The sequence below is a fragment of the Heteronotia binoei genome, chromosome 1, assembly GCF_032191835.1.
Source record: "Heteronotia binoei isolate CCM8104 ecotype False Entrance Well chromosome 1, APGP_CSIRO_Hbin_v1, whole genome shotgun sequence".
Lineage (NCBI taxonomy): Eukaryota > Metazoa > Chordata > Lepidosauria > Squamata > Gekkonidae > Heteronotia > Heteronotia binoei.
The window spans coordinates 118,407,326-118,427,552 of NC_083223.1; the positions used below are offsets into that span (position 1 = coordinate 118,407,326).

Below are 20,227 nucleotides of genomic sequence, written 5' to 3' on the forward strand. Positions count from 1 at the left end.
GCAGATCACCTTATGCAATTCTGCGTTGAGTTGAAAGGTAAGGGGCTTGTTGTGAAAACTATTAGGGCCAAGCTGGCGGCCCTAGCCTTTACCAGTAAGGTAAGGGGTCTGGCGGATGCTTCCAATGATTTCAGACTTCGTAAAATGTTGGAAGGCTGGTCCCGGGAGTGCGGCCCGAGGCTGGACACTCGTCACCCTTTTTCACCTGAGGTATTGAAGGGTTTCTGCAAAACTTGGCCCACTGTTTGTTTTTCTAAGTTTGAGGTGGCATTGTTTCATGCAGCTGCCATGACCGCCTTTTTTGGCGCACTTAGAATTAGTGAGCTCGTGGTTCGCTCACGTAATGATTCTTCGGGTTGGGCTCTCCATGCTGGAGATGTAAAGATTGCCGGGGACCGGGCATCCATCAGGGTGCGCAGGTCCAAGACCGATCAGAGACATCGGGGTAGCACGATCACCTTGGGCACGTGCCAGGACCGGGATATTTGCCCGGTGGAGGCACTAACTGATTATATTTCAGTCCGCGGCAACGATGCCGGCCCCTTTTTTCGTCACGAGGATGGGTCCCCTTTGACCAAATTCCAGTTTTGGTCTGTGACCAGTCAGGCCTTAAACAGACTAGGATTGTCTGGTTTTCGGTTTGGTACTCATTCGTTCTGAATCGGGGCGGCCTCTACCGCTGCAGCCATGGGGTACCCGGGGCCGGCTATTCAACATGTGGGGAGATGGCGGTCCCCGGCGTACAAGGGCTATGTCCGTCCTATGTTGCCTGGCAACTGTTGACTGGTTAGTTCTAACGTTGTCACTTTGTTCTTCTATTTTAGGTGCTGTGGTGCGTGGCGTGAGGCAGAGGATACTGATCGCCGGCCACAGCATGGTTTTTTGGGTTGCCCACCAGGCCCGGCGTTCAAGTTTTGGATCGCAACTTGGGCTTAGTGAATGGGCAGTGGTTGAGTGGCAGGGCCGTCGAGGTCTTCGTTGGGACGGGCTCCTGCCACTCTTGTTCATGGGGAGGAACGGTCCTCCGCCTGACATTTTGTTAATTCACCTTGGAGGCAATGATTTGGGCCTGATGCAGGGGAGGGCCCTGTCTATTCAGGTTATCAAGGACCTCAAGGTGATACGGAGCAGGTGGCCCGTGGTGCGGTTACTATGGTCCGCCATCCTTCCAAGGCGGGTGTGGCGTGCGGCTTGGAACCCTGTGGGGTTGGAGAGAGCCAGGCGCAAGGCCAACAGAGCGATTAGGAATGCGCTTCGTGGGGGCCTTGGCCAGTTTGTGCCACACCCGGCCATTAGGTCGGATCGGGAGGACCTGTACCGGCAGGACGGCGTCCACCTGTCCGTGCTGGGCAACAGGGCATTCCTGGGTGAGCTGCAGCTGGGGTTGCGGCAGGCTATAGGCCTGCCGGTGGGCCCAGATGCCTAAGCTGAGGCTTGGCATTGGGTTGGCGGGTGTTTAAGTTGGTTTCAGGTTCCGGTGAGCACCCACGGTCTTCCCTGATTTAGGGAAGTAGCGGGATGGGACAGTAGCGGGGTTTTGACGGCCCTCTGCTGTCTTGCTCGCTACCGGGTCACCTCTTCGGGCGGGCCGTTCCTGGGTGGGCGGCCGCGCACTTGGGTGTATACCTGGCCGGTGCTGGCCTGGCTGCAGCCGACTCTAGCGGGCTGCGGCCGGGGGCAGGGATGCTCGCCCTCCCGGGCAGGGAAGGGTCCGGGGTGTTTCCCTTGGCCTGTCCGGTTTCAGTTAGTTTTACCCCATGCTGTTCAGCTCAATAAAGTTGCCCTGTTTCCATCCAACTTATGGTGTTGACTCGTTCTTCCGACTGGGGGGGCAAATAAGTTATTGCATGTTGGTTCTTTTAAATTTGAAAGCTGATCTTCCATGGAGGGATCTCCCTCCCCCTCTTTCTGAACAGTCCAGTTTGATATTATAGTAAAGGTTTAGTTGATGAGTAACACTGCAAAGAGGACTTACTTGCAAGGTATATTTTTGCTGATTGTTGTAGCAAAACGCTTTAACATCCAATTGTACTGTTACCAGTAGTCACAACTGGTGCCAATCAAAATGGCAATTGCAGCAGCCATATTTTTGAACAGAAACTACACAATGAACATGGTAGCATCTATTTATGAATAACCAGAATGTCAGCGGGATTTACTTCCAAATATTCAGAAGATCAAGCACTGTAGTAACCTAATTTATCAGGACCACCTGAAAATTAGTAAATGGGTCAGATCCAGCCAATATTTTCACCCAATCTAACTTACACCCCCTTATTACAGACGTTCCACATGCCTTCTGTCCAGGCAGGTCTCATAATCCCCATCATAGCTTTGAAGTGTCATGTGTTCCTGCATTTCTAATCCCCACACTTTGTTGTCCAGAATCCAGCTTCATGAATAATTATCTTCAACTCAAATGATAGCTTATTACTGTGTGAATTTCATTTGCTCCTGATAATGTGGGTATTCTACTATGGCTGTTTAAACATTCCTAGTTTGAGCAATAACTGCAATACTCTTCAGGATGTGCTGAAGAAGCAGAAGAGATCAGCTGTGAACTTTGGAGTCCCCATGCTTCTGAAGACTGCAGGACTATCATGCTGGGCTGGGCAAAGAGAGATTTCCCACTGAATACCTTCAGTATTTAAGAGCTCTTTTCCAGCTCTGGATGGTGCTAAACCCATCAAGGCCAATGCAACATCTGATAATCTGAACACATAGCACTGAGATGCCATTAAGGTTGTTATTTGTTTTAATTTAACTGGTTTTATTGATCTAAATATATGTACTTTTATCTCTCTGTTGTACATCACCCAGAGCCTGGTGCCAGCCAGGATGGGACAATTAAGTGAAAAAAACAAACAGTAGTAGTACCTGTCTGAGGTTCCACTCCCTCCTCAAACCCCACCCTTTAAATACTCCACCCCTCAAGTCTCCAGGAATTTCCTAACCTGGAGTTAGCAACTGTATCTCCTTCCCAGCAGGAGTACTGTAATGTTCTCGAAGACGAGACATTGAAGGCAACATACTTTATTAGCTGGTACATCACAAGAGGGCGAAATGCGGGCCGGGTCCTGCTTTATATACAATACCCGGAACAGCCCTCCAACTGGCCCAGTCCAATCCTGGCCAGTCAAACTTCCTGCCACAGATCTTAATTGGCAGAGTACTTTCGCGTGCTACACCCAGTGACCAGGGGACTTCCTCTGGTCACCTCTGCCGCATCGCTGTGCAGTACTTCCAGATTTCATTGCAAGACACAAGTACCAACATAATTAAACAGAAGACAGAAGTTCCCTGAAGAGCAGCCATTTTCTCCAGGGGAGCTGATCTTTGGCATCTGGAGAGCAGCTGTAATTCTGAGATCTCCAGCTGGACAGTGGCAACAATGGTTCCCTAAGATGAAACGGCTGGTTTGCAAGGTGGAGTCTATGGCATTTTACCTGTCTGAGGTCTCAACCCTCCTCAAACCCCACCATCTCCATGCTCCACCCCTCAAATCTCCAGGAATTTTCCAACATCCTTCCCAGCAGCAATAGCAATGTTATTACACAGGTCCAGGGGTTTGGGCGGCACATTGATCAGTTGGGACACCTGTTCAGCTGTCTACTGTCTGCAGTCTCTGTTAGCTGATTTTTTTCCTCAGAACACAGCGATACACAGCTGAACAATCAGAGAGAAGGGAGTACCATGCTTCAACTGTTTGCAGTCTCTGTTAACTGATTTTACCTCAGAACACAGAGCTCCACATCTGACCAATCAGAAAGGGTGCGTGAAAGCATGCAGCAGGCTGCCAGGAACACAGCAAAACTTTATCCCATTGAGAAAACACACTCTACCCCTTTTCAGCCACTTAGAGGTCAAATTTCTAAAATTCCCTTCTTAGTGCGTATTGATGTCATGGAAGGAATGCACTCCCAGAATTTTGGGTTTCTAGGTCCAAGGATTGGGCTGGGTGTTGATGATCTGTCAGGACACTGGTTTTATATATATACTAGGAGTGAGGCCCATTGTGAAGAAAAATACAGCTGGGTCTAGAAGGAGGCTCTGGGCGAGTGCCTGCCATCCTTTGGTTCTTTCTGCCCACTCAAGTGAAGGCATTCACTCCCCCCCCCCACCTCAACAGGAGCTGATCTCTGCCATCTGGAGAGCAGTTGCAACTCTGAATGACCTCCAGCCCTCACCTGGAGTTTGGCAACAGTGGTTTCCCGGGAGTAAACGCCTCTCCCTCAGAGGCTTATAGTGATACCTTAAAAATTTCTGACCAACCTGGAAAGGTATCACTAAAGGTCTCTGGGTTAGTGCCCCCCCCCACAGCCATGCTGTCTTCCCACCCACCCAAATGAAGGCATTCACTCCTCCCCACCTAAAGCGGAGTTGATCTCTGCCACCTGGAGAGCAGTTGTAACTCTGAATGACCTCCAGCCCTCACCTGGGGATTGGCAACAGTGGTTCTCCAGGAGGAAAGGCCTCTTCCTTAGAGTCCATTCTAGCATATGAGCACACTGTAGCCTAATTTGAATAGAAAGAGTGAAGACTGCAGGTGGAACGGTGCAGCCTGTTTATCTGCTGCTGTAACTGCCCCCACCTTACTGTGAATGAGCATTCCTTTTGTGTCAGTTGAAGCAGGAACCGCTGTTTTATCTCATGAACACGTCCCTCACAGTTTACTGTTTGCTTTGCAGCAGCATTGTTTGTGTGTGTGTGGTGGGGAGGGACTGTCTTGGATTTCCTACAACATGCTAGGGTTGCCAATCCCCAGATGGGATATGTAAGTAGAGCACTGCTGGTTTCTACATTGAGAACCTGTTGAGGCAGATTGAAGATAGTGATTGCCATAAATTAAAACCTGAGCACTGGCTGAGTCATGCAGTTTTGTTAATATTTATTATTTGTTTTTTATTTGCAATCTGTAATAACAATGGTGTGTGTGTATGTCAGTTCTGAATTTAATTGCAGCCAGGAAGAAGAAACAGAAACATGAAATATACCTAGGATTCATGTCGCTGCTGAAATACTGCGTATACGTTGCATAAAACATCCAGAGCGTGGTCTACTTTTGAGATGACAGCTAATGAAATAGATATAAATGAAAATGACAAAAGTTCTGCAAGTGCACAGCAAGCGTAAAATTGGCAGTAGACGACGCACGCATGGACATTATTGGGACTGTTGCCATAAGGAGTTAGAGGGACGGTGAAGTCCTTTGAGCGTTTGTTGTATAATTTTGGTCTTTGTAGTATTGAGAAGTTGTGAAAGTTGTCTGGCCAGAGAGTGTGGGAACACCTATCCAGGAACATAAGGGACTTATGTTGTACAAGCAGCCATAAGTTACATAGGCACTCTAGACCGGTACAAGAGTGCCTACCAGCAGAACGAACATCTTCCCGTCATCTTGTATACCTGCCATGGAGCGGAAGAAACTGCGCCGCCAGGAGCTATCCAGGCGAACAGTTATGAAGCACTGACCATGGAATCCACCGTGGAGGGCTAACACCACACGCAGCCATCTTCCCACCAGGCTTGAGTCCATTTCATCGTAGCAGAAGGCTCACGTATACACCAGATGTCACCTTTGGCCTACAAGCAACCTACCCACCCCAGAGTGGTTAATCATCCAACCGTCACTTTCTTTGTTCAACGGAACCCAGGACAAAGACTAGTAGCCAGAAGAAGACAGAAGAAGAGGAAGACCATCTTCAGCCAGAGCCAAGTTCCATTGTCTAAGCTGGGTGTTACCTAGGCCAGCATTTGACTCTCTATTCACCCTTTCAGATAAGTTCCCTAATCCCCACCTAGTAGTCACTTCTATTTTTCTTTCCAACTATCACTTTGGAGCCGCCCCCAGGTCCATTTCAACCTGAAAGTTTACTCAGGTACTCCTGGACCAAGCTTGTTCATTGGTCAGTCATAGGCACCCAATTAGGTGCCACCAATTAACTTGCTATTGGCTCCTGCAGGCCACCCCTTATGGTCACTGCAGAGCCTCCACTTTCTCCTCCCATCCCAAGGGCTCAAGTGAGTCCTTATAATCTGTGGACTAGCTACCCACAGGTGTGCTTCTATCAGAATCCCAACTTCTGCTGCATAGATCCAGCCCCGATTCCTGATGTTTCGGGTCCCTTACCCACTTCCTCACTCGTCGCCATTGGAGCCTTCCTCGAAGACTACGATAGGTAAATATCACCCTGTTTGTCTACCCTTCTGTTCCCCTATCTATGTTTCCTAGGACTGAATGTGTGGTTTGATGAGTATTTTATCTTGTATGGAAGTCTATATTTTTCTTAATAAATTTTAATTGGTTTTACTAAATTAGAGTCCCTATATTACTTTCTGGACGGTTAATCTTGTATACATAGGTAAAAGATCCCTAGTGAGCCAGGTGCCCACCTGACTATTCCCCAACCTCATTTTGAGGGCATTTCGGCTTACAGGTATTGCTTACCACAAAGAGCATTTCAGTTTGAACAGGATCTGAAGCTGCTCCTGGAATCCCAGTGGTGATCACAGGTTTTAATAAGATTTGCTTGATATGCCAGTATACCATCCTTACAAAAGAAAAACTTAGCTAGAGCTGCATATGCCTTGATCACCACCTTTCAAGAGGATTGCAGTCATTACCTGCACATGGAGTTGCCCTTTGTCTGATGCAATAACACAGCCACAATGGTTGCCACTGCCAGTAGTTTCTCCTTGGAGCAATGCAACATTAATATTGCAAGACCTGCACTGGCTGAATTTATTTTTTGGGGGGTGGGGTCTACTAGTGAAGTTGGGAAGCTCTACTTTTCATTTTACCATACAATATTCAGTAATTTTGTAAAGGTTTTAAAATCTTATAGACAGGTGTTTATGAACTGTTTTATTGTATTTTGCTGCTTCCTGTGAGATTTGAAAAATTGGGAAGTAGAATGTAGAGTTCTTCAGATTAGAGTCCACAGCTGTTAACCACTACATCATGCTGGCTCTGATTGTGTGCTGGACACACAATCACTGATGGCTGTATCCTCTAGTTAGGGTTAGCCAAAAGCTTTTGGCACCTGAAGCCAACAAGACCCCTGCCAGGTTGCACAGGCACCCTTGCCACACACACACACATGCACACACACCTAGGCCAGCCAGCTGCACCCATGCCCCATGGCTACTGTAAAGGAGGAATCCCAGTGATGGTGGTACTAGTGGCCTCCTGCTCTTCTTCCATCCTTCATGAAAGCAGGCTGGGGGGCACTGCTCAGGGCTCCCACTTTCCATTCACAAGCTTCTGTGGGTACCCCAGCACCATCCAGCCCTCTGCTGCCCTAGGCAACTGTCTAGGTTCGTCTCGTGGGTGGGCCACCACTTTCCAGAGCTGACAGAGATCATAAAGACAAACCATAACTTAGTAGCAGAACAAAAAGGCTCAAGGCTTCCGTCACCAAATTAACACTTTTTATAAAAAAATGAGCAGGTAAAAAACTACACCTGGGATCCACAGCATTAAAAAAAGAGGTAACTCTTTGTGCAGCATCCCATACTCTTTGTAGTGAGTGACACACACACAGGGCCAGCTCGCCCTCTAGACAAAGTAAGCGGTTGCCTAGGGTGTCGAGAGGCCAAGGATGGCAAATTGGGCTCTCCCCCCCTCCGCTGCCCCAGGCAAGCGCTAAATTTGCCTCCCTCCCCCCTCCCTGCCGCTGCTGTGGCCGCCGCTAGCCCCCTCCGGGCCACAGTCCCCCCCCCCCGGCACTCCGCTCGCCTGCCCGCCACCACTGCTGCAGCAGCGCTCCGTTCATTCCCTTCCCCCTGCTTGCCGTGGCTAAAAGTAAGCTTCGCAGCCCGCGCCTGTGCATTTTGTCTCTTAACAAAACACGCAGACATGGGCTGCAAAACCGGCAGAGCTTACTTTTAGCCGTGGCGAGCAGGCGAGTGGAGCACCAGGGGGGCGGGGCGGGCAGGCAAGTGGAGCACTGGGGGGCGTGGGTGGAGCGTCGTGCAATGGGGGCACAGGGAGCCACCTGCCTAGGGCACTATTCACCCTATAGCCACCCCTGCACACACAAATAAATAAAAGTAATTTACATTTGACTTGAGGCTAAGCACCCTTTCCTGCTTGCATCACATTTTTTTTTTTACAAATTCACCCTCTCTGCCCTCTATAATGCCATTTTGTTGTAAACTGCCACCCTTAGCTGTAATAACTAAAATTATTTTCATAACCTATAACGAAAGGGTGATGATAACCTATAACAAAAATGAACTTTTAAATTGAAGAACGTCTTTAAATTGAAGAACATCTGCAAGACACAGTTACCCCGATCAAAGGTTTGCTGTTGTTTGTTGTTAATTTTACTATTCTGTCATAGAATCTTAAATTTGTACCATTTTGCATTCTAAACCACTGTCTACCAGCTATAGAGCCAGTTTGGTGTAGTGGTTAAGTGTGCGGACTCTTATCTGGGAGAACCGGGTTTGATTCCCCACTCCTCCACTTGCACATGCTAGCATGGCCTTGGGTCAGCCATAGCTCTGGCAGAGGTTGTCTTGAAAGGGCAGCTGCTGTGAGAGACCTCTCCAGCCCCACCCACCTCACAGGGTGTCTGTTGTGGGGGAGGAAGGTAAAGTAGATTGTGAGCCGCTCTGAGACTCTTCGGGGTGAAGGGCGGGATATAAATCCAATATCTTCTTCTTCTTCTATATGTAACTCTGCTCACTGTACCTGATTCCTCGTCTGATGAAGTGTGCTTAGAGCACACAAAAGCTTACATTCTGAATAAAACTTTGTTGGTCTTAAAAGTGCCACTTGTCTCCTGCTTTGTTCTACAGTGATCAACAGTAAGATATTTATTTAAAAGATTTCTAAAAAACCAAACCCATTCATATGACAATTCAAAATAGTTATTGAAAGTCTATTCAAGTATTGAGGGTAATTGCACCAAATGAACGTCAATTGCATAAGCAACTAATTAACTTGTTCCCTAAGGAAAAAGAGGGTGCAAGGAATAATTACAAGCTGCCTCAGACCCAAGAAACCACTTTTATACATTAGGTCTCTGAACGGCAAGGTTGGGGAATAGGCCTGGTTCCAGCACATGACAAAGGCTCACAAGGGAACAAGCAGCTGGAAACTGGAAAAGAGCAAAATAGTAATTATTTCCTTGGGGACTTAGCTAGACTCCAATTTTTTCTTGGTGGAATCATTGCCACTGTTGAGGCAGAAGAGGTACCAACTCATGAATGTGGACCAATGATGAAAAGATGCCCTTGGAGTCATAGTGACCTCATGAAGTGGGGCCTGGACTGACCCCCATCTGCTATGACAAATCCATTTTCCAATGCCTTCTCAGTAGGAAAAAGAGCAAAAGGAAGAAATTCTATGAGACTTGCATAACATATTGGCCTAGTCATGGAACTATGGTTTCCAACAGGCTGGAGGAAAAAAAATGTGCTGTCCCTTTGAGGTTCAGTAGGGCATTGTTTACCAGATATTATTTACCTCCATGTAGGGATTGTTTTGTAGAAAAATAGGTGGTGGAGCTCATCCAGGGATTGTTATGCAGCTGTACCTACTGTTCAATGGACAAGGTGGGAAGGAGGAGGTGGAACTCTCAGAAAGGTTCAGGAGCTGTGCTCCTGTGAGCTCCCGCTGAATCTGAGGCCTGCCTCCATGCCATGAAAAGTTTCAACTACCCATTTCCACATATTAAGCCTCTATTAAAATGGTACGACATTATTCCCTTAGACTGCTGGCAACCTAACTTGGAAAGTGAAGTTTCTACCAGCAGAGAAATGTCAATCTAATTGAAATGTCAATTAGTTATCTGATGAAATACACTTTGGGTGACATTAACAAATATTTCCCCAGTCTTAAACCAGAAGTTGCATTTATTAATGACTACAGCCCCATTCACAGAGAGATGCAAAAGTTTTTCTTCATTGTGTATCTTATTTATTAATTCTTTTATATTCCAGCTCTCCTTGTGGTTCAAGGTGGCCTACAACAATAGTTAAAGAATGTGAGGTTTGTGTGCACCTGAAAGCTTATCCCCAGAATTAAACTTTGTTGGTCTTAGAGGTGCCACTGAATTCAAACTTTGTTCTATTGCTTCAGAACAACACAGCTACCCATTAGTTTAGGTAATGAATGCTAAACCCACTCTCACTGAGTATAGCTATATATCCACAGTATTCCAATGTATTTCTCTTTTAGAACAGTGTATCAGAATGTTTTTTTTTGTATTGACATACTCAAATAAGGGATATTGGCTGTTTATCTCATCAGATTTACTAACCCATCTCCCACTATATTTTAGTGTATTCTTTTTTTCCCTAATGGCTAACTAGAATTATGTTTATATGTATGTTACATGCTTAAATTAAACCTCTTGAGAAACTAATGCCCTCATTTTAAACCCAGAGCTAACATCACAACCAGGCCTGGCGCTGGGGAATCCAGCGCCCCAGGCCGAAACCTGACCCCCACCCCTGTTCTCGGCCCTCTCCCGCTTGAAGCAGGAGAGGGCCAAGCACCTCCCTGACCTCCCCGAGGCATGGAAAGCTTCCACAAGGTCAGGGAGACAGTGGGCGCACTCAGAACCGCTGGCTCTGAGCGCGCTCACTGCTATGCCACCCAACCTCGCTGAAGCTTGGAAAGTCTTGGCCACACCGCCTTCCCCAATTTTGCCGAGGCGGGGGAGCATGGCAGCGAGCGCACCCAGAGCTGGTAGCTCTGAGTGCGCCCGCTGTCTTCCACCTCACCAAGGCTTTCCAAACTTTGGCAAGGTGGGGGGGGGAAGGCATGGAAGTAAGCACATGGAAGTAAGTGTGCCCGCTGTCTTCCCGACCTTGCAGAGGCTTTCTAAACCTCTGCAAGGTCGGGAAGTTAGCAGCACCAGCCACAGAGGGAAAGGGGGCACCTCTTGGCGCCCCTAGGCCAGGTGGCACCCCTAGGCAACTGTCTACTTGGCCTACTCCCATGCGATGGCCCTGATCACAAGATTCTTATTTATGGCACTTCACATATTCATCAATCTGCTGTTCTGACTTTTATTGCCCTCTTGTTGATGCAGCCCAGTTAACATAAACTAACAATCACCAGAACCCAAATAGCGCTTCTCTTAATCTGCTAACAAACATTTCCATGATTTTGTATACTAATTCACTGCCCACTCTCTCTTTATTAAGGACTGTTTGCCATTCCAGTCTATTTTCTGATGAACTGTGCTTCTAGCACATGAAAGCTTATGTTCCGAATAAAACTTTGGTGGTCTTAAAGGTGCATCTTGACTTCTACAAGTCTAGTTTGTCTGACAATGGAATAAAGACACTATTTTTTACTTCTGGCATACAGCCCTTTCAGAAGTCAGAAACTGGAGATATAATATGAATAACTGGATGAATGTTACAAAATACTGATAGTGTAAAAGGAGGGTAAAGTAATGCAGAATTGTTTCATGGGGAGGCATTCTGTGGATGTGGAGGGTCCTTTTCAAACCACCTCCCAAAAAGAGCTACAGATAAGACCGGCTTTGAGAGGGGGTGACTGCTTATCAGACGTCCATCAGTCAATACCTGGGAAACAGAAAAATTACATGAAAATTGTACATGTGAAAGTATGTTTTTATGAAAGTAGTCAATGATTAGTCCCTGTAGATCTTCCCAGGACAGGGCCATGCTCTGAGGTGTAATCCCTGGCAGTTTTCAGGGACAAGAACTGGAAGAAGACCTGAGACCCTGGTAACCTGCTGCCAGTCTGAGTAGACAGCAGTGAAGTTCCATTGGCACATTTATGCACAGCAAACTTCTACTATACAGTGCACACATGAAGAAGGAGATTAGACTCAGAACTCTTTTTTTCCAGGAGGAAGGACTGGCCATGAAGAATAGGCTGCCTAGTTTATTTGCTTGAAACAAAGGAGGTGTCATACTGTCAGCTGAGGCCTTGCTCAAACGATCCTAAATCCCTGTGCTCTGTGGGGCTACACCTCATAATGGCAACGAGAATTGTATTTGTGAGACATTAGAATTGAGAAAGAGCCCTGTCAATTCAAGAATGGGCAAAAAAAGAAGTCTGGAGATTTATCAACTGATAAAGCTGACTGTTTTGAGGAATGGGAAAGATCCACAGCAAACTGAGTCAATTTGGAAACCTGTAATGTAAAAGTGATGCCGTTTATTCTAATGGCACGCAGAACTGCATCTTGTTTGCTAGCAATCATGGCAGACCACCCATTTCTCAAATATAGGGAAGCTGAGTGCATTACCCTCAACCTACTTATACTGTCTCTATAGAAGTTATTAAAGACTAAATTCCACTTCAGCAAGAGGCTTTCTATGACATTTAGCATTAAGTATAAAGACACAGATACTGAAAGTTCAGGAACAATCTTGTTTTTTGTACCTATGTGTGTCATTTAATAACAATCTTCCACTGAAGTGTGAACTAGCGTTAGTTCTTCTCTTACCTCAAATTCTCCTGGGGCCAGCTGAGTTCCTGTCAGCAAGACTTCTGGAAACACATAACTAGTATTAAATGTGCCACTGAGAGAAAAATAGTCAAACTTGGTACGAGCAGTATCCACTTTCTGCCCGCATGATTTCAATTTTGTGGTGTTACACTTCACGAGTGTACATATCTATGGATAAAAAATAGGGAAAGGAAATATTTAACACATCTTTAAGAAGAAATATAGTCTCATTTACATGGTATATATATATATTTACATGGTACATATCCAACACATATTTAAGAAAAAGAAGAAATGCTTGCCCTACCAGTTCTGTAGGTGCCAGTGGGCTTTGGAATGGTACAGTTTTTTACAAGTATCACTTGTGTTAACATTTAAGCAGATCCTATTATTTTGACGATGATGACTGCAGTTTATTCCCCACCCTTCTCTTTGAATCAGAGTGGCTTACAATCTCCTATATCTTCTCCCCCCACAACAGACACTCTATGAGGTAGGTGGGGCTGAGAGGGCTCTCACAGCAGCTGCCCTTTCAAGGACAACTCCTGCAATAGCTATGGCTAGCCCAAGGCCATTCCAGCAGATACATGTGGAGGAGTGGGAAATCAAACCCAGTTCTCTCAGATAAGAGTCTGCACACTTAACCACTACTCCAGACTGGCTCTATTCCCGGATAACTGTTGAGTTTTATGTACCAGTTTAAAATATGTTAAAGAAATAGCAGACTATTTTTCCCACAAGAATGAGTATTTTGCTGCTTCAGTCAGGAGCCACAGGGATTACTCTCTGAATAGACACAAGGTTGGGACACCTTTTTGTCTATACAAAAGATTATGCTTTCTTTGTAATATGTAAATTCCGTGTGTGTGTGCGTGTGTGTGTGAGAGAGAGTTGATTCATTGTAATATTTGCATGACGTTTTTCTTGATTTAAAAAACCAACCAACCCAAGATTTAATAAGTTGAGACCACATGGTAGCACTGTGGACTATTAAACTTACCTAAACAGGCCATTTCAACATCACCTTTATTTTGCAAATAATTTTAGGGAGCTAAAATATACATATAGATCCACCTGTCAGTTGATGATCTTCTGGTCACTTTGGGATGGCAGGTTTTTGGATCCCAGTAGGGTGGATGCTCCCCTTGCCACCTAAGTATAAGGGTAATCCCTGGACATGCTTCCAGGCTGGGCGTATCAGTCACCCCTCTTCCAAGATCCCTTAGGGCAGGGGTGAGGAACTTTTTTTCTGCCAAGGGCCATATGGATATTTATAACATCATTCGCGGGCCATAAAAAATTATCAACTTAAAGAACAGTGCTCCAGCAAGGGAGAATGATTCAGGCCAGCAAAATTAATGCAAATAATTTTTTCCATTTGAAGTCATGTGGGGAGAGCCTAATCTGGCACACACACACACACAACACACCTGGCCTACCACCCTAGGCAAATGCATAGGTCCAGGGCTTTTTTGTAGAAAAAGCTCAACAGGAACTCAGTAGCATATTAGATCACATCCCCTAATATTAGCATATTAGGTCACACACTCATTAGCATATTAGGCCACACCATCTGGGATAATCAAGTGCAAACTGAACTGTGACAGTAACTTTTCCAGGGCCTGCAGCAATTCTGGCCGGCCAGCCAGGCCCAGGGGAGGCTGCCGCACAGTACATCTGAGCCCTGTGATCCCTGCCTGGCCCTGGGGAGGCTGCTGCACAGCGTGGTTGGGTCCCATGATCTTCGCTGGCCAGCTGGGCCCCAGGGAGGCTGCCACATGGCTCGGTTCAGCCCAGCAATCCCCGAGTCCTACACCAAGTGACCTTTAGGGCCGCATATGGCCCTTGGGATGGAGGTCCCTCACCCTTGCCTTAGGGAGAACCCCACACTCAGGAAATGGGCACAGACTGACTTCCTGAGAATGGATCCAGCACCATGCTGATACCACCAAGAAGACAGAGAGCTGTTTCCCACACAGCTTAAAGGGGAGCGAAGTCCCTCCTCACCGTGCAGCGTCTGCTCGGATTTCCCACCAACTGCTCCGCGGAAGCAGGAAGTGCCGGGCCTTTTGCATCGCAAATGTAAACCGCTAAAACCCAGTTTATGTTAGCGACGCAAAAGCCACGGATCTTCCTGCTTCTGCGGAGCAGTTGGTGGGAAATCCGAGCAGACGCTGCGAGGTGAGGAGGGACTTCGCTCCATGGTAAGCTGTGTGGGAAAAAGCTCAGACTCTCATGCAAACCCCTGCAAAAGCACTTAACCAAAGAGTTGAGAGGATGAGCCAAGCTGTCTGATGGCTGAAGATGATGAGCAGGGGTGGCATGGTGCCCTAAGTAGCCAATGGGTGCCCCAACCCCCTAAACACCCTGAGCCATAATTCTGACATAATTAAGATTTTATATAATTTAGATAGAAGACCTTTTATACAGGGGGAAGGCAGAGCTAACAGTTGTTCAAAAGTGTATCGCGATCTGGCCAAAACACCGATTTCTGAGAGATGTTCAATCAAATTTTTAAGTTGTAAGTATCTAAACCAAGGAACTGAAATAAAACTCTTAACTCTTATTGATCCATTATATAATAGATCTATTGGGCATGAAATATCTACTTTTATCCAATCATCAAATACTCCTGGAATGTTTCCCAGACCAAACCAGGGTTGATTAGTATATGTTGCATATAGAGAGATTTCTGGGACAAGAAGCCTTTTATTTCTATACCAGGTCTGAAGCATTACACACACAAAAATATTATTTTGTGCAAGCTTTTGAAGTTTGTGCAAGCTAAATTTTGAAGTTAACCAAAAAAATTTAAGCAAAGGGGAGCAATCAAAGACTGCTCTAATAGCATCCATTCTGTCATGAAGTCCAAATTCAAAATACGAATAATGTTAGCAATAATGGAAGCCTGATAATACACTCTCAGATTTGGAAAGTCCAAGCCACTCAAGTAAGATGGTCTATATACTATCCGTTGGTTTAAGCGTGACTTCTTATAAGACCAAATAAATTTGGTGAGTAAGCAACCATTGGAATAAAGATTGGTAGAGCATGAAAAAGAAATAAAAATGTTGGAAAAATGAAGCATTTTACTAGATGAATACAATCTGCCAGAGAGAGATGTAGCAAATTCTATTCTTTCAGTAGATTAACTAAAGTCAAGTACAATTTATCATAATTCTGTTTGAAAATAACAGTCAAATTAATAGGAATGTGAACCCCTAAATGTTGCCAGGTGTGTCTGCACCAAGAGTAAGAATAGGAATGCTTGACAGAAGAAGTTATCTCAGAAGATAAGAAAATAGGATATATTTCAGATTTAGAGATTAGCACGCATACCAGAAACTCTACCAAAATTATCCAGAACTCTTTGAATCTCCAGCAGAGATCTACAGGTAATTCTATAACAAATCCTAAGGTGCTATAAGATTTCAGAAAATGCTCAGGAGACAATACCTTTCTATTTGTCACACAGGAAGAATGTACTATAGGGATAGCAGGTATAGCATTCTTCATTTATGAAGTAATGCTTGTCCATTATGTCTGTACATGCAGTCAAGTCATAACCAACTTATGGCAAACCCAGCAAGCGGCTTTCAAGGAAAGTGAGAAACTGAGGTGGTTTGCCAGTGCCTTCCTCTGCAGAGCCTTCCTTGGTGGTCTCCCATCCACGAATCAACCCTTGTTAGCTTCCAAAATCTAATGAGACTGGGCTAAATACCATGCCACCTTCCATCTCATGCTTACTCATTACATCCCACTAAATTTTTTACCTGCAAATAATATTCTCCTTCAATCACATGAAGCCCATCAAAAGCCCCAAATGCGTAAACTTCATCATTGCATTTTCCTGTCATCTTGTAGCTCAAATGGCAACAGAGGCCTTTCTGGCAAACTGTATGATTTCCTGCTTCTTGAGAAAGTTCAGTGAAGGTGAAATTATCGAAATAAATGGTTCCAGTGAATACTTCAGCCTGTGGAAAGAAGTGCTCAGGATTTGAAGCATACAAGCTCCAGTTAACAGAGGGAGGATATGTCGGAGACTGACGAGGGCGGGCATCAACTTCTGCAATGAGGAGACGACCTTTCTGAGTTTCCATATCAAAGTGATATATCTTGGCTCCATTAGGTGTAAAGATACCACTTCCTGTAGATGACAAACATAAATGGATTGGAATGAAATCTAGTTTAGGGATTGATGCAAACCACATTTTGCAGTTTGGTTTGTGGTTTGGTTTATGGCTGGACTATGAATTGTACCAATAACCTATATGAACTGGGAGGTTGACTTGCAACACCTGCTTTTTGTTCCATGCTGTTTTTTGCATGAAGCAGAAAGCAGGGATTTAAATAGCTCTGAGCCATGGAAAGCCATGGAGAGCAGAAAGCAGTGTGTTAGACAATGGAAGGCCTAAAAACAGGTTGCTTCATCCTATAACTGATGATCTTTGAGAGGTCATCTGTGCATTTACACTGATGGGATATACTGAGCCTGTGCCGATCCAGATCGGTACTTCAAAGCCTAGAGAGAAAGGATATTTACGCCCCTCCCACCAGGTATGCGCGGCTCCTCACCACGCATGCCTAGTGGGATGGGCACGAGGATCCCGCCAGTTCCTTCTGAGTGCTGTAAGCCCTTAGAGAATCGACAGCAGTGGGGAAGGAGGGCAGGTAGTGTGAATGCACAGATGACCACTCAAAGATCATCAGTTACAGGTAAGCATCCTGTTTATCTTCTTCATTGTTTCTGTACTTTACACTGATGGCAGACTGACAAGCCACAAGACCTACCTAGAGGAGGGTGCTGGAAGGTGCTCAGGGAACCGCTGCCTGCAGAACTGCCATGCCCACCAAGGCATGCTGACTCGGTTGGACGTCTAGAGTGTAGTGGCGAACAAAGATATGAGGTGTAGCCCACATGGCTGCTCTACAGATGCTTTGCAACGGAACCCCCCTGAAAAAGGCCATGGGGGAGGCCAGCCATCTTGTGGAATGCACTAGCACAGGTCCCGGTAGGGGTCATTTAGCCAGTAAGTAGCAAAGTTTTATGGTTTCTACAATCCACTTTGATAAACGCTGGGAGGAGATATGCTGTCTGAGCGTACGGGGTGCGTAGGACACAAACAGCAAAGTAGATTGTCTGAAACCTCTGGTGCGATGCAAATAGAAGGAGAGTGCCCTGCATATATCTAGGGTATGTAGGTGATGCTCCTTGTCATTGGTAGGGTTAGGGTAAAAAGTGGGCAAGTTGATGTCCACAGATAGGTGGAACTCGGACACAATCTTAGGGAGAAAGTCCAAGTCCGGAATCAAGCAGACTCCATCCTGTGAGGAGATGTGAGACGAATCACAATGCAGAGCTCTAAGTTCCCCCACTCTCCTAGAAGAAGTGATCGCAACCAGGAACGCAGTTTTCCACACCAGGAGATGGGGGAAGAATTCGCCATGGGCTCAAAAGGAGGCAGGGTAAGGCAATAAAGCACCAGTGGAAGGTCCCAGGGGGCGGTCAGGCGTCTATGCACTGGAGCAAGACGGGCGAGGCCCTTCAGGAACTTCTTAACAGATGGGTGCGGAAAAAGTGACAACCCATCTACCAGATCATGAGTAGCAGAGATGGCCGCTAGGTATACACAAAGAGAGGAAAGGGCAAGGTCTCTGTTCAACAGAGAGAGGAGGAAGCTGAACACTGGCAGCAAGGGTGTGTCATTCAAGAATGCCGGCAGAGTATCCCTGTGTGTCAGAAACACTCTCCACTTGTACTCATAAATGCGCCTAGTGGCCAGGCGCCTACTGTTCAGGAGGACATGATCAATGAACTCCCGAATGGACCTCACCGTAGTCGCCATGCTGTGAGCTTCAGGTGTGGGATGTTGTGGTGAAGGAGACGGTCCCCATGAGCCACCAGGAGGGGCAAAGACATCCACGGAATGCTTGGTGGCGTTGACTTGGTGTTTCGCAATGAGCATAGCCTCCTTCTGAAGGCGTTTCACCTCCTGAGCCTTATCTTCTGGTAGGGAAGGTAAGACATCCGCCGGCTTCTTCCGAGGGCCTACTGGTATCTAGCCATGCACGCTTCATAGTTTGCAGTCTTAATCCCCAGGGCTCCTGCAGAGTACATCTTGCGGCCGAAGGAATCGAGCTTTTTTCCCTCCTTATTGGGGGGGCATGGAGTGGGTGCGCTTACTCTTTGAGGAAGAGGAGACCACTACAGAGTTCCGTTTGGGATGGTTGAAAAGAAAACCAGCTTCTGTGTCCTGTGTTTTGTACATTTATTTATTACTTTCAATTTATATCCCGCCCTCTCCGCAAGCAGACTCAGGGCGGCTTACAACATCATAAAATACAATCAATCGAATAAAACCTATAAAACCATAATTTACGTATATCAGCTTTAAAATCATTCTATAGCGCTACATGTGGTCAGTGCGTCATGTGGAAATCGTGTGGATGCTGGTTTGGGTCACGGGACTTTGGCTGCTTGAAGAAGCACCAAAGTCATGGGAAGGGCTACTGGCGTGGACGCATCACGTTGTACTATGTCGAAGACCCTGCCAGTCACGAAAGATTTCAGCTGCAATAGCAGCAACAACAAAGAGTGGGTCATGCGTTTGACAAAGTCGCCATAAGCTCTAAGGTCTTCAGATGGGGAGACCGATGATTCTTCCATCGGATGTTGAGAGGGTTCGGTGTAGGAATCCAGGTGATTAGGTTGGTCTGAGTTCGAATTGGGGTCGGGGTCAGAACGGGAGGAAGCCGTGTCGGGTTCTGATGGCTGGCGGGCAACTCCAGGGTCCTCGGTGTCGAGGGTCGGTGTCGAGGTGTTGGTGTCAAAATGCGTGTAGGTTGAAACGGCCAGGCACTCAGCCAGACGCTTTGGTGCCGGAGGATCTGGGCCTCGGTGTGGATCCCGATGGTAAGAGTGGTAGGATGTGGCGGCAGAGCATGCATCCCAGTCCGGCAGCGGGTGGGTGAGCCATGGGAAGGCTGATGGCATAGGATACACACCGTACAAGTACTGCCATTGTCGCTGGTCCCAAGCTGGCGGGGGCGGAGATATCGAGGATAACGAAGGTAAGTACCGATGAGAAGACGGGAGGAGATCCTATCCATGCGACGGTCAGAAAAGAACTGGCGAGATCCTCGTGCCCATCCTGGTGGGAGGGGCACAAAATCCTTTCTTTCTAGGCTTTGAAGTACTGATCGGGATCAGCACAGGCGCACTATATCCCATCAGTGTGAAGAACAGAGACCACGAAGATACCAACTTAACAATATAGATACTGACTGATCTTCCAGAACAAGGAAACCCAGACACTGTGAGCTATCCAAACAGGATGAACATCACTGACAAGACAATGATATAGGTGGCAGTTTGAGCAGGGGTTTTTTTGCAGAAAAAGCCCAGCAGGAACTCATTTGTATAATAGACCACACTCCTGATGCCAAACTAGCCAGAACTTCCTTCCTGTGCATTCCTGATCAAGAAAAGCTCTGGGTCTAAGACTGAAGTAATGAGACTTATAGTTTGCATTTATATTTCTAATACACTTTAAAATTTCAATAAGCAACACAGGAAATGGATTGAGGAAAGGGACCTCATTATAATAGTTTAATTTCCCTCATCTCCTGTTCTTCAGGTACTCATCTAAAGGAAGACTCTTCGGCCTTTTCCTACCAAGTCATCTTTGTGCCACCTTTGAAAATGATTCACTACCCTTCCTGAAGGACTGGTTAGATTGTTACTTAGCCACCCCCCCCCCCTTTTGCTGGTATTGCTCTAT

The 20,227-nt window shown here is 46.3% G+C and overlaps 1 protein-coding gene across 1 annotated transcript in view; it reads right to left on the minus strand.

Moving 5' to 3' along the window:
* Positions 1–9,905: 9,905 nt before the first annotated feature.
* Positions 9,906–20,227, minus strand: part of LOC132572482 (pantetheinase-like) — a 30,146-nt gene continuing 19,824 nt past the window's right edge. Inside the window, exons 5-7 of the mRNA XM_060239585.1 lie at positions 16,220–16,593; positions 12,444–12,614; positions 9,906–11,550 (exon numbers count right to left, since the gene is read on the minus strand). Of these exons, the coding sequence (XP_060095568.1) occupies positions 11,431–11,550; positions 12,444–12,614; positions 16,220–16,593 (665 nt within the window). The 3' untranslated portion in view covers positions 9,906–11,430. The remainder of the gene's footprint in view (positions 11,551–12,443; positions 12,615–16,219; positions 16,594–20,227) is intronic.